This window comes from Hoplias malabaricus, chromosome 18, assembly GCF_029633855.1.
Source record: "Hoplias malabaricus isolate fHopMal1 chromosome 18, fHopMal1.hap1, whole genome shotgun sequence".
NCBI lineage: Eukaryota > Metazoa > Chordata > Actinopteri > Characiformes > Erythrinidae > Hoplias > Hoplias malabaricus.
Window position 1 is genome coordinate 2,334,464 of NC_089817.1, and position 14,618 is coordinate 2,349,081.

Here is a 14,618-nt window from a genome sequence, read left to right on the forward strand (position 1 = left end):
GTCCGGTGGCAGTTTTAGTGCCTCTGTAATGAATATTCCTGCGGAGACAATCTAAAAGATAGATCTATGGATGGTTAGTAGGTTATAAAAACAGATATAAATATAGAAATAACAATGGAAACGAGTAAACAGGAAAACCCGAGCGATCAAAACAGCTTCCAAACGGGTACAGAAACAGCCAAATGGGTTGCCAGATCTCCACTCCACCATCATGAATAAATGAATTTAGCCCCCCTTTTTCTCCACACCACGGAGACAAACGCCATGACAAACAGAAAAAGACTTTTATGTATTTACAAAAAAAGTGTGCCTACATTTTTAAAAGTATTATACTCAAGTCATTTCCAGCACCCCATGTGAGGAAGAAAAGCACAGTTACCGCTTTCACGTTGAACAGCCGCTGTAACTAAATTATATTCACTTCGAAGTCATGCCAACCTTTAAGCTGTTAATCAATCCTTGAGATAAACATTTAGCAATATTTTTCAAACCTCCAAAGAGTTGATAAAGCTTAGGATCACTATCTCATGTCTACAATCTTACTCCAAAAACCTCATTAACCCAATAAAATAGAGTTAACTTAGCATCAAATAAGTTTTAATAATTAAACATTATCTGATTATTTCCTATAGCACCATTCAACTCACCACTGCGTGGTTTGGACGGATGTTTCTGTTTATGGGCCCTTCGTCTCACACAGCACAGCAGGTGTTGAAGTCGGCACAGCTTGCCACTCAAACTTGAATTTGGACTTTTTCAGAAGATGAATCTTGATTGATGTAAAGCTCCTGGGTCTGGCTCGGCCAATTGTTGGGTTGAGGTGTTGGTTGAGGGTGTTGAGAATGAATTAGACAGAGTCACACACATGTGAAGAGAGTAAAGATGTGTTATTTTAAAGTAGAGATGGAAAAGTTTACAGAGATGTATCATGGTCACGACTTGGTTACTCTCTCCCACCGTCAGTAGGAACAAACACATATTATTGAAAATGTTATCACCCTCAATTGTTCTATAAACAATCCCCCCCCCCAAGCATCAAGCTTAATAACCAATGATACACGGGCAGAGAAGAGACAAACAACTCTGAAAGAGTTCACAGTAACCTAAAACAAAGAAGAACACACCACACTCCTCACAGACGGACAACCGGAGGAAACCCACGCAGACACAGGGAGAACACACCACACTCCTCACAGACAGTTACCCGGAAGAAACCCACGCAGACACAAGAAGAACACACCACACTCCTCAGAGACGGTCACACGGAGGAAACCCACGCAGACACAGTGAGAACACACCACAGTCCTCACAGACAGTCACCCGGAGGAAACCCACGCAAACACAGAGAGAACACACCACACTCTTCACAGACAGTCACCTGGAGCGGGACTCGAACCCACAACCTCCGGGTCCCTGGAGCTGTGACAGAGCCACTACCTGGTTCTGGTGAAGAGATTAGGTCATGTGGCATCCAGACCAGAACCACCCCCCCCCCAAATAAAAAACAAAAACATCACATCAGCATTAGTGAAGCGAAGAGGTCCACTTGGGCTTCCCCAAAATTTTCCACATCAGTTAGGTAAACTGTACTCAGAGATAAGAACCTACACTTTCAGAAAAAAAAATCCACTGTGGTGGTATGCTCAAGGACACATATACATTACCTTTAGTTAGAGAACATAAATGTAACATATTCTATATTAATTGTAGTGGTGTTGTTTTCATACATTCAATTTCATCTTCAGGCCCCCGTGCTCTCACTCAGTCACCCACACATTCACCTTTACACACTTTTGAGTTGTGGGAGGACACTGGAGCACCCAGAGGAAATATATAGGTCCTGTTGAGGGTGACCCGCTGGCAATGCAGGTGGTGTCTCTGTCTTACAACACCAGGACTGGATATATTCACCTCTCCATCGGGAGAAGAGAATGGAATGAACATTTAGGGAAAATAGCTGGACTCTAACACCACTGCTGTACCTTTAAAGATACACTACACTCTCTGTACCTTTAGTGGACAATAATGTACTTGTACCGTATCTATTTTCTGAGAGTGTAGGGTAAGCAAACTTCCAGAGCTTCCGAACTGAACTGTGTGGGCCCTCAGAGCCTCCGACAGTCAGTTTTCCATCAGCTGACCATCAGTGGACACAGGACACTGCCCATAGGACACTGTCCACTTAATAAACGCGGCTGGTGTTTTTTTGGTCGGTGGACTATTCTCAGTCCAGCAGTGACACTGAGGGGTTTAAAAACTCCAGCAGCACTGCTGTGTCTGATCCACTCTACACCAGCACAACACACACTAACACACCACCACCACGTCAGTGTCACTGCAGCGCTGAGAATGATCCACCACCACATCACACCTGCTCTGTGGGGGTCCTGAGCACTGAAGAACAGAGGGATGGGAGTAGTAAAGTATGCAGAGCAACAGACAGGCTACAGTGTTGTACTGTAGAACTTCACTGCAGCAGCTAAATCCTTTTGGCCTTGTGTGCTTTAGATGGTGTCCCATGCATCTGCCTCATGCTGCCTCCTACTGGACACTATGCTTTAGTGCAGCTGCTGAATCTGGACAGATGATGTTCCTGAGGTGAGTAATTACATTACATTTACTCAAGTACATGACGTTAAATAAACTTGATAGATTTGTTGAGTAGTGAGTGTCAAAAAAGGAGATGGGAGCCATTCAGCACAAAGAAGCCCATAAAGGTGACATTCACTATTTTAATAATTAAACAAACCCTGTGTATAAAACTTTCCATGTGCTGCTCTGCAGTCGGTTTGCTCTGGAAACCGCTCTAATGTGTTTACGAAGCCCCAGTGTCTGTAAATGGGTAAAAAACAAAGTGTCTCGGTCTATGACTAATGATTTATCATATGTTTTGACTCCTAATGAAAACACAGTAACACCTTGTTCATTAGTAATGAGTTACATTGTGTTCCTGGAAATTCCTCTCAAAAACGCATAGTGACCACTAAATCATTATCTAACAAAAATGACCTCCACCGTAGTTGATTACGTCTGTAAGGGAAGAGGGAAGAGCATTTTTTCCAGGGTGGGAATGCGACCCTCCAGTTTTTTGAGAAATCTGTGTAAAGAAAGCCCAGTTTCAGCTGCTCACTGGACATAAGCATTGGCTAGACGCATACGTGACCAGTTTGAATTTTTATTACACAAAGGACAAAGGGGAAATGAGAAAAACAGAGCCCAGAGGGACTAAATCCAGAGGCCAAAACAAAGAAAAATCTAAGCGACAATTCTGTACACGTGAAAACAAAACAGAAGAAAACACCCATAATTGATCTTACATTGACCTTATCTCGTTTTTAATTTCTTTCAAAATGCTTATTGTCCATAAACTTGATATATTTTCATAAATGTCTAACTGTGTTTAAAACATTCAGTTCAGGCCTAGAGTTATTTGTATTCTCTCTTTAAATTTTAGTAATTATTTTAGATAATTTTGTGTAAAATGTACACATTTCAAGTAAATACGCAACAAAAACATGCAAAATTTAAGGCAGACTTTGCCTTATTCCCTGCACCTTCCCCCGGAGCAGAGGAAGAACCAGGGCATGTTTCTGTGGCGAGATTCGTAGGTGGTACTTGGTGTAAAGTTTGAGATCCACTGGTTTAGAGTGAGATCCACTGGTTTAGAGTGAGATCCACTGGTTTAGAGTGAGATCCATTGGTTTAGAGTGAGATCCACTGGTTTAGAGTGAGATCCATTGGTTTAGAGTGAGATCCACTGGTTTAGAGTGAGATCCACTGGTTTAGAGTGAGATCCACTGGTTTAGAGTGAACCGAAAATGTTTAGCCCTCCCTTTGACCATATCATCCTGAGGATTTACAAGGAGAAATTGGAAAGTAAATAAATAAATAATAACACTAACACTATGACAGAAGAAAGTGATGTTTTCTGTTTTAATAATTGGAGGTAAGCAGATTTTTTAGACATTGATATTTTAGCACATTTTCCTAATTTGTGGCTGATGCTGAATATTAATTGTTGAAGGTGAATCCAATATTTAATTCTCAGTGAAGTGTTACCAGTAAAAGTAACAGTAAGAGCAGGTAACGTTCATTTGAAACAGTCTTTTCTGAATAATTCAGTTTGTTTAGTTCAGAAATAATGTTTTATTGAATTAGAAACGTCATTTTTTTTGTACAGATCTTTCACGTAGAGACAGGGTTAGGAGCTCGGCCGTCCAGGGAGCTCCATGTCGAGAGGAGCCAGTTGAGGTGGTTCGGGGCAGACCAAGAACACGCTGGAGAGACTACATGTCTCGACTGGCCTGGGAACACCTTGGTATACCCCCGGAGGAGCTGGAGGCGGTGGCTGGGGAGAGGGAGGTCTGGGTTTCTTTGCTCCGACTGCTTGCCCCACGACCCGGACCCGGATAAACGGTGGAAAATGTATGGATGGATGGATCTTTCACATTTTCCATGAAATGTCAGAGGAAGAAAAGTAGATGCAGTTTTGGCAGATGCTGCAAACAGGAATTTTATACCATTTCTATTTTTATTTGTTTAAGAAAGCACAAAAGAAATAGTTCTTCATATCTTCAACACTGTCAGAGTGAGGCCCACTTTAGTGTTAAATCACTTCATCTATTTAGCGTTTAACAGGATTTTTACTGGAGAAACAATTGTCCAAAGCGACTGATTGGTGCAGAGGGGTCCAGCTGTGCCCCTATAAACCCAGTGTCTGGTCTGTTAGTGTGGTGCATGCTGGGAGTCGTTGTGTGGGAGACCATGACAGTCGCCATAAAGAGAGTGAACTGGAGGAAACTATAAACTTTATAAAACATTTATGCTTTGACCTGATACTCTTCGTGAATAAAGCAGGAGGAGATTTTTTAAAAGTATAAACGCTGCTGCAGTTCATTCAGCATCAACTCAGTTTTCCTCTGGACAGAAAAGAACACACAGGATCCAGAAAGACATTTTAATGTCCCGTGGTTTCTGTCCTCAGTGGACGAGCTGAGTGAAGATTTAAGGTGGACTGTTCTCTCTCTGTCTTCAGAGAATTAATCTGTGCCAGAGCTGGATCTGGGAAAGTAGAAATATCTGACTGTGAAATAAATTAATCCTCGGTCTCAGACATGTGGTAAACACATTCACGCAAGGTTCAACCTGAAAAGACTGTTATTAACAACATACAGTCATTCATTTATTCATTCAGTCATTCATTCATTCACAGCAGTTCATATACAAACCCAGAGAAGGACTAGAGTGAGACACTTACTATTTCAGCTCCAAACCGCAGTAAACAGAGCTAAAGTGAAACACCACAACAAAGAAAATCAGCTCTCTCTGTCCCCACAGTTCTGCCATGAGAACAGTTTTTGCTTTTCCACTGCAGGGTCCCTACTCTACTCTAATCTACTCCACTACTTTTACTGTTCCCCTCCTCCACCAGGTAAATCAGGTCCTGGTTCTGGAAGCGGGTTCTTGTTTAGTGGCTGTTCTCTCGTGGTTCAGAGCGAGTCGAGTAGGGACTAAACCGTGGCGTGTAAACCTTGCAGAGCGCTGATTGTCCAGAGAGAGTCGTCACTCTACGCCACGCAACGCAGACGACCAGCACCAACTCTCCATCTGTAAAATCTCCAGCTGCAGCAGAGATCACGTTTGTTTTTATCCGACTCACGACGGCAGCTCGTAAAATGACGCCGTGGTCTTTTGAAGAGGTTCAAACGCTCCTTGGATCGGTGGCCGACGAAAGAATCCAGCGAGAGCTGGACGCTGCAACAAGGAAGGAACAAACTCTACTGATCTGTCTGAACTGATGACGGAGCTGTGTTCAGTCCCAAACAACAACAACACGCCAATACACCATGAGTAAACACCGCTTAACGTTACCGCCGCCGTTGTTGTGGTTTCCAAAGACCACTGTTGGAGAAACACATAGTTGAATATAAGTGAGAGGACTGTGTGTGTGTGTGTGTGTGTGTGTGTGTGTAGAAAGCAATGTTGTAGTTAAATCTGTTTTCAGATATTTAGCTCTCAGACTTGAGGAATTGTTTGTCATGCAACATTCCTGCAGTCCCACCCACTGAGGCCTCAAGCTGTGTGTGTGTGTATGTGTGTGTGTGTGTGTGTGTGTGTGTGTGTGTGTGTGTGTGTGTGTGTGTGTGTGTGTGTGTGTGTGTATTTGTGATTTCAGCACACAGTGAAGTGATGTGCAGCAGATGGTGAGTGATTTACAGCAGAGACATTATATAATTAACTCCACATGTCATTTTTTTTAAATTAAACCATGTCTACTTTGTCATTTCATGACAGTCATGTCATGTCCAGCTCCCTTTATCCCAAGGGCCCTGTGTTTATAATGTGTCCCAGTGTTAACCACAGCACTAAATGGGGAATAATATTCACAAATCTGTGTCCACTCTCTGTCCACTCTGTGAGACACTCCTCCCTCGTTGGTCCACCTTGTAGATGTAGAGTCAGAGACAGTAGCTCATCTGTCGCTGCACAGTGTGTGTCGCTCGTCCTCTAGTCCTTCATCAGTGACACAGGACGCTGTCGGCTGGATGTTTTTGGGCGGTGGACTGTTCTCGGTCCAGACACTGAGGGGTTTAAAAACTCCAGCAGCACTGCTGTGTCTGATCCACTCTACACCAGCACAACACACACTAACACACCACCACCACGTCAGTGTCACTGCAGCGCTGAGAATGATCCACCACCACATCACACCTGCTCTGTGGGGGTCCTGAGCGCTGAGGAACAAGGGGTAACACAGTATGCAGAGCAACGGATGGAGTGACCCTTTGATAAATTTTCTCTTTTTATGGAAAGATGAACAGCTGCTTTGATCATTCATCACACATCACACAGAGTCTGCAGTTCCATTTTAACATCAGATCTCCAGCTCAGATAAATCTGTGTGTGTGTGTGTGTGTGTGTGTGTGTCTCTGTGTGTGTGTGTGTGTGTGTGTGTGTGTCTGGCATTCCGCAGGTGAGACTAAAGAGGAATTCCATCATCCAAAACTAACATTCCCTGTGTCCAGTCTCAAGGTAAATTCAGCTTAAAGCACTTAAACACACACACGCACACACACACAGACACACACACACACACACACACACCTTCCTTCACCCTTATATAAACCCAATGACTTAAACAAAAAGAAATGATCCCCTACTGCGTGGAATCTTAACTCCAGTCGCTCTGATGTTTTCCAGTGAAATGATCTCACTGTTAATGTTATTGACAGATAAATCTGATTGTCTTAAAATAAGCAAAATTATCTGGTTAATCTACAGAGGGATTTACTTCAGACAGGTTAATAATGTCTCTAGAACTCACTCACACACTCACTCACACACACCCATTTACTCATGCACACATTCACTCACACACTCACTCACACATTCACTCACACCTCTGGACACTTTTGAGTCTCCAATCCACCTACCAACGTATGTTTTTGGAGTGTGGGAGGAAACAGGAGCACCCGGAGGAAACCCACACAGACACAGGGAGAACACACCACACTCCTCACAGACAGTCACCCGGAGGAAACCCACACAGACACAGGGAGAACACACCACACTCCTCACAGACAGTCACCCAGAGGAAACCCACACAGACACAGGGAGAACACACCACACTCCTCACAGACAGTCACCCGGAGGAAACCCACGCAGACACAGGGAGAACACACCACACTCCTCACAGACAGTCACCCGGAGGAAACCCACGCTGACACAGGGAGAACACACCACACTCCTCACAGACAGTCACCCGGAGGAAACCCACGCAGACACAGGGAGAAAGCCAAAAGGTTTCATCTTTTTTATTATCATACCAATGTGCAGTATTTCCATGAGTAATGTGGGTTTCAAGTGCAATTGAGATGATGATTTTTATTGTTATTACTATGTTTATAAAGTTCATAGCTGTCCCTCTGCTGTTGAAACACTATACATTTCCCCACTGTGGCACTATTAAATTTTATTTGTGAGTTGGGATTCAAAGATAAACATCGTGTTCTGAACCAATGTATTGAAGTCCAGTTATTAAAGTTTAAAAATGAATGATGTGAATAATTTTTGGGTATTTTCCCAGGGTTTTCTCTCCATTTTCAGGAGGAGAACACACATTGGATCAACATTGTTGTGTTGTTGATGGTAATGTGGTTAATTTCAGTCATGAAGTTTGTGCAGTGGTTTTTGGGGCATTTTAAAGACTCTTCTGCAGTCCACCCCTTCATCCTCCAGCAGCTTAGCCCCACATTCATGCAGATTCAGCCAGTCAGAATAGACCTCATTTACATATAACAGTATGAATCAGACAAGAAGTAAATCTGGTTGGTGCTAAAGGGGTAAAGTTCATTTAGAAACAGGATAAAGCCTTGTCCACACTGGGTCTGATTGAAAATATAGACATGTTTTTACTGCAGTGGGACCCTCCTAGTTTCCCTCACGTTTAGATTGTAAACATGGCGACAGTGATCTGATTGGTCAGAGTTTTAAGACTTTCACCAGATGCAGAAAATCAATCGTACGCAGTTTCAGACTCGGTGTAGAAGTGTGTTAGATTTTAAATCAGACGTGTATTTTTCTGCCTGTTATAATCAGACCCAGTGTCAACACAAACATCAGACTGTTTTTATGAATATTACACTCTGTAAATGAAGTGAAAATCATGTGTTTATATTTTTAGACAAAACTACTGTGTTTGACATTTTGGTGCATTTCTAATAATGAGGACAGGACTATTGCTATTAATATTATTATTATTATTATTATTATTATTATTATTAATATATCTGGTGTGTAACTGAGGGTCAGTCTTTTAGAGAATGGCCTCAAAGTCCGGACATTTGTGCTTCTTGAGCTTCTTCACAACTTTCATGAACTCCCGGTCGGTCCTGCGCCACTGGTGGATCCCGGTCAGAAGGAAGTGCTCCCCGAACATCCGGCCCATGATCAGGAAGCTGCTCTTCCGATTCTCCAGCTGCGGACACATACAGGTGGCTCCGTTCTTCAGAAACATCTCCATCTTCGTCTTCATCTTGTAATTCCTAGTGTTCGTCAATATCCCCTTCTTCTGCAGGAGAAGGATCACCTTCTTATCTCCGCCCTCTTCCTTCACATTCTTTATCTTCATCTTCAGGGCTGTGACCAAGAAAGAACAACAGTTACTCATCTCTCTCACATCCACTTTCACAAACACTGTAGAGGGACCATTCACATTCATTTAAATGGGACATGTTCTGATAAACTCCTTCGGTGCACGTTCACATTAATGTGTTTATCTGGAGACCACCAACCCACACACTGTGAAACAAGCCCCCAGTCAGTTTTCTGTTTGCTCTAAGTCAGAAAACACAGGATAAAACGAGTCGTTCTGATTCTGCTCCACTTCTGACGTCAAGTGCAGAGACTTTAGAATGGCTCCGCCCCCTCATCTGAGTCTGTCCAATCACAGCGCTGGACCCGTGTTTATGTGAGAGCGCAAAGACGAGGTTAAACTCAGCAAAACAGACACAACGAGCGCGGAGAAATAAGAGCACTGAGTAAAAACGGAGAAGAAAGAGAACCAATCGAAAACGGCTGCCTCAGTCTGTTTTGAATTCACTGTTTTTGTGATGTCACAGATGGGTTTGTTCCTTGTGCAGCAGCAGCACCTGTGTCTGTTCAGAGAGGTCAGCAGTGTCCAGACTCGTACTGGAGCCAGGAACCAGCCGAAGGGAACATTCCCTGAGTTTCAGCACGAAACAAATAAAAGGTCCCGTGAAATTACTGCCATCGACGTCTGTGCTCAAAGCCCCTGATACTGACAACATCACACACACACACACACACACACACACACACACACACAAGCTTGTATCTGAGAATTGTGAAAACATTACATAGAGTTGTGGAGACTTACCATTAAGTTTTCCATAAAGATCACTCACTCAGCCCTAACCTTAACTTTAAAACATGTCTTCATCTTAAAATATAATCATTACATTCTGCTGGTCCCCACAAGGAAGTCAAGTCCCCACAATGTGAGTGTGTAAACATGCTGTGGCCCCCCAGAATGTGCTATATTCCTGGAATACACACACTCCCACACACACACCCACACAAGCATATTTGTATTCATGCATTGCGGGGACAAATCATAGACTTCCGTTAATTCTGTGGAAACTAACCCTAATGTTACTCCTAATCCTAAAGGTAACACTGCTCCTGACCTCTACCTTAACCTTCCCCTAACTTTAAACTTATTCCTAACCTTTATCCTAAACCTAACCCTAAACCTGTTTTACTGTGTGGGGACCAGCTTGTGTTCCATAGAAGGAGAAGTCCCCACAATGTGAGTGTGTAAACAGCCTAACACACACACACACACACCCATCAGGTTTAACCTCTGTCCACATGAGTTCCTGGAAATGCAATGAGGCTGAGGTCGTGTTTCTTTGTAATTTTTTATAAATGAATAAAAAATAGGTTTGATTTCTGGTTTGAATCACGCGGTCAGCAGTGCGTGACGCTGTTGTCCTGAAACGAGACGAGAAACAAACTTAATCTCCTCCAGAAATAAATGAGAAAACAAAACAGGGCTCGGCACCACGGCCCCTGGGGTCACTTTAGTGAAACCAACAGGAAAAACACAATGATTCAAAGTAAACAGCGATGCCACACAGATTTGTGTTTCCTCTGTGTTTACACACACTTCCCCAGCCCTGGCTCTGCACAGCCTTCAGGAGGCGACACGCTGCGCAGCCAAATGCTTTTGGACACACACTCGTTCAGTGTTTCTTCTGAAGTGAGGGATATTAATCAGAAGTGAGTTCCTCTTCACTGCAGTAATGGCCTCTGCTCTTCAGGGACGACATTTCAGTGGATGTTGCAACATTGCTGTAATGATTTAATGGCATTCAGGCACGTAATCATGAGTGAGGTCAGCTGGACGAGTGAGATGTTGGAGATCACAGATCATACCAAGGGTATTGAGAGCACAGTTCAGCTGCTCCACAGTCCATTGCCAGGAAGCTTTATTCCCCTCTAGCCAACACTTGGCATTGGACATGGTGAACTTAGGCTCATGTGCAGCATCACATTTCAGCTTACGCTTTTCTGTAGAGATTATGGTGACAAATGAATAACAGTGCATCATAAAGCAACTTAGTTTAATACTTAATAGGTGTCTGGTGTAATTTTACGAGCTGCCGTCGTTAGTCGGATAAAAACAAACGTGATCTCTGCTGCAGCTGGAGATTTTACAGATGGAGAGTTGGTGCTGGTCGTCTGCGTTGCGTGGTGTAGAGTGACGAATCTCTCTGGACAATCAGCACTCTGCAAGGTTTACACGCCACGGTTTAGTCCCTACTCAGTTCACTCTGAACCACGAGAGAACAGCCACTAAACACTAAACAAGAACCCGCTTCCAGAACCAGGACCTGATTTACCGGGTGGAAGAGGGGAACAGAGGAGTAGGGACCATGCAGTGGAAAAGACGGCATGGGGATCTCATGCAAAGTGTAAACAACACATCTGATCAAAAAAGCTGGGTACAACCACACCATTCCCAATTAGAGCAAACATTCCAGACTTGGAATGGTCCCAATATCTGAAAGACTCTGGTAAAACAACAGCAAACTCCCATTATAATCACATATGTTTATTTCTGACACTAAACCAAAGCAGAATAAGAGTGAATCTAGGACACTCCATTATGTTATGTGACGTCTTGAGCTGTTTTCTAATTGGTCTGTGCTTGTTTTTAAGTTTCTAACAGTGTGTAACAGTGAGGGGAGGATACTTACTGAACTCACTGGCGCACATGTGTCCCAGAATGACCCCAGTGTTCATTTCAATATCACACACTGGGCACACGGTAAGGGCATCTACAGAAACACACACACACAGGTTTATACAACAGGGTTCTCTGTAAAAGTGTATTTCTCCAGATAAATAAAAGGAGAAGGAAAATACATTCTCAATAGAGCCATAGGAAATTACAACACAAGCAAATAACACAAAAAAAAAACAGAAATGTTTATACGCTGTTCCCTGTTCAGAGAGTAATCTGCTTGTGCCAATTTTTGGGGCACAGTCACAGTTTGGTACAAACACGAACCAGCTGGCTTTTCTTTTACTCCCTGAGGTCAGACATTTGTGCTTTTGGTTTCAGTTATTGTTATACATCCATCTAGTAGCACAGGCATTATCCTGTTTTACAACAGATCAGTCTTTCAACACAGAAATCAGTCTCTAAAGCAGAGAGCAGTCTCTGTAGCACAGCGTTCAGTCTGTTTTAACATGGAGATTAGTTTTTAGCACAGAGATCAGCCATTTTAGATTTTAACACAGATCAGTCTGTTTCAGCACAGAGATCAGTTTTAAGTTTGGAGATCAGTCTTTTTAGCAGTGTGCATTCACTGTTTTAACATAGAGAATAGACTCTGTTTCAGCACAAAGATCAATCTGTTTTAACACAGAGATCAGTCTGTTTCAGCACAAAGATCAGTCTGTTTTAACACAGAGATCAGTCTGTTTTAACACAGAGATCAGTCTGTTTCAGCACAAACATCAGTCTGTTTTAACACAGAGATCAGTCTGTTTTAACACAGAGATCAGTCTGTTTCAGCACAGAGATCAGTCTGTTTCAGCACAAAGATCAATCTGTTTTAACACAGAGATCAGTCTGTTATAGCACAAAGATCAGTCTGTTTTAACACAAAGATCAGTCTGTTTTAACACAGAGATCAGTCTGTTTCAGCACAAACATCAGTCTGTTTTCACACAAAGATCAGTCTGTTTTAACACAGAGATCAGTCTGTTTCAGCACAGAGATCAGTCTGTTTCAGCACAGAGATCAGTCTGTTTTAACACAGAAATCAGTCTGTTTCAGCACAGAGATCAGTCTGTTTTAACACAGAGATCAGTCTGTTTTAACACAGAGATCAGTCTGTTTCAGCACAAACATCAGTCTGTTTTAACACAGAGATCAGTCTGTTTTAACACAGAGATCAGTCTGTTTCAGCACAGAGATCAGTCTGTTTCAGCACAGAGATCAGTCTGTTTTAACACAGAAATCAGTCTGTTTCAGCTCAGAGATCAGTCTGTTTTAACACAGAGATCAGTTTGCTTTAACACAGAGATCAGTCTGTTTTAACACAGAGATCAGTCTGTTTTAACACAGAAATCAGTCTGTTTTAACACAGAAATCAGTCTGTTTCAGCTCAGAGATCAGTCTCTTTCAGCTCAGAGATCAGTCTGTTTTAACAGTCTGTTTCAGCACAGAGATCAGTTTGTTTCAGCTCAGAGATCAGTCTGTTTGATTGCACACAGCCCTAATGTTCTCTCAGAGTTGTCCGCACCTGTGCCTGGCGTCTCCTCCATATTCGTGATGTTGAAGGGGATGCAGGGGTCTTCCTGTGGGAACTTGTCGCAGTGCAGAATGCTGGGCCAAGAGAAGCCGTACGCCTCCATGACCGGCTCACAGCCCTGGCGCACAGCCTCGCAGAGGGCACGGCACGGCTTCACAGGCCCCTCCAGGCACACGGGCGCGAAGAGCGAGCACAGGAACATCTGGGTGCCCACATGGCAGCGCTTGTGCATGAGGGGCACCCAGCTGCTGGCCTGCTGCCGCACCTCTGCCAGGGACTCGTGCTCCAGCAGGTTGGGCAGGAGCATGTTCTTGTAGCCCACGTTGTAACACAGCCGCAGGTCCTCGGGGATGGGCACGCATCGCAGACCCTTGCCGTAGGGTAGGGCCCCCTGGGGAGCCAAGTGATCCCAGGTCATGATCTCGTACTCTGACATGGACACAGCACCCTCTCGCTCCAGCAGCAGCAACAGCACGTGCACGAGCACCAGCCTGGGGCACCACGACGGGCACAGGGCCATGGCACGCGAAAGAGAGGGACACTAACGGAGATGTGAAGAGTAAGAGACTCCTCCAAGGTCTCTGCTTCTTTCCTCCTTTTTCTTTCTCCCCTCCCTCCTTCCCTTTGTGTCACTCTTTCTCTGTGGCTCTCTTTCTCACCGTCTTCTCCAGTCTTTCTTTCTCACCGTCTTCTCCAGTCTCTCTTTCTCACTGTCTTCTCCAGTCTCACTTTCTCACAGTCTTCTCCAGTGTCTCTTTCTCACAGTCTTCTCCAGTTTTTCTTTTTCTTCCTCTCCTCCTTCTTTTACTGCTTTCCCCTGTAGTGACTGTCTGGACAGACTCTCCTTGTCTCTCTTTATCCTGCTCTCTCTCTCTCTCTCTCTCTCTCTCTCTCTCTCTCTCTCTCCTCCTATCTTTCTCTCTCTCCTCCTCCTCCTCCTAGCTCTCTCTTTCCCTCCTCCTTGTTCTAGCTCTCTCTCTCTATCTTTCTCTCTCTGAGTTTCTCTCCCCTCCTCCTTGCTTATTCCCTCCCCTGCTCCTCCTGGCTGTCTTTCTCTCTCTTTCTCTCTCTCTCTCTCTCTCTCTCACTCCCCTCTTTTTCACTTTCTTTAAATTCCTCCCCTTATTGAGGAGCCTCCTTTCTTTCTCTGTCCTACGCATTACTCTCTCTCTCTTTCTTTCCCTGTATCGCTCTCAGAATTCTATCCTATTTTTCTAGTTTCAAATAATTATCTGTTGTTTCAGTCCAAATCCCACTCAGAATCTTTCT

The 14,618-nt window shown here is 43.8% G+C and overlaps 1 protein-coding gene across 1 annotated transcript; it reads right to left on the reverse strand.

Annotated features, from left to right (window-relative positions):
• Positions 1–7,807: 7,807 nt before the first annotated feature.
• sfrp1b (secreted frizzled-related protein 1b) lies at positions 7,808–14,221 on the reverse strand. The gene is made up of 3 exons (XM_066650651.1): positions 13,341–14,221; positions 11,784–11,864; positions 7,808–9,138 (listed from the first exon to the last, which is right to left on the reverse strand). The coding sequence occupies exons 1-3, from the start codon at positions 13,867–13,869 to the stop codon at positions 8,816–8,818; spliced, it is 933 nt and encodes a 310-aa protein (XP_066506748.1). The 5' UTR covers positions 13,870–14,221; the 3' UTR covers positions 7,808–8,815.
• Between the last annotated feature and the right edge of the window lie 397 nt (positions 14,222–14,618).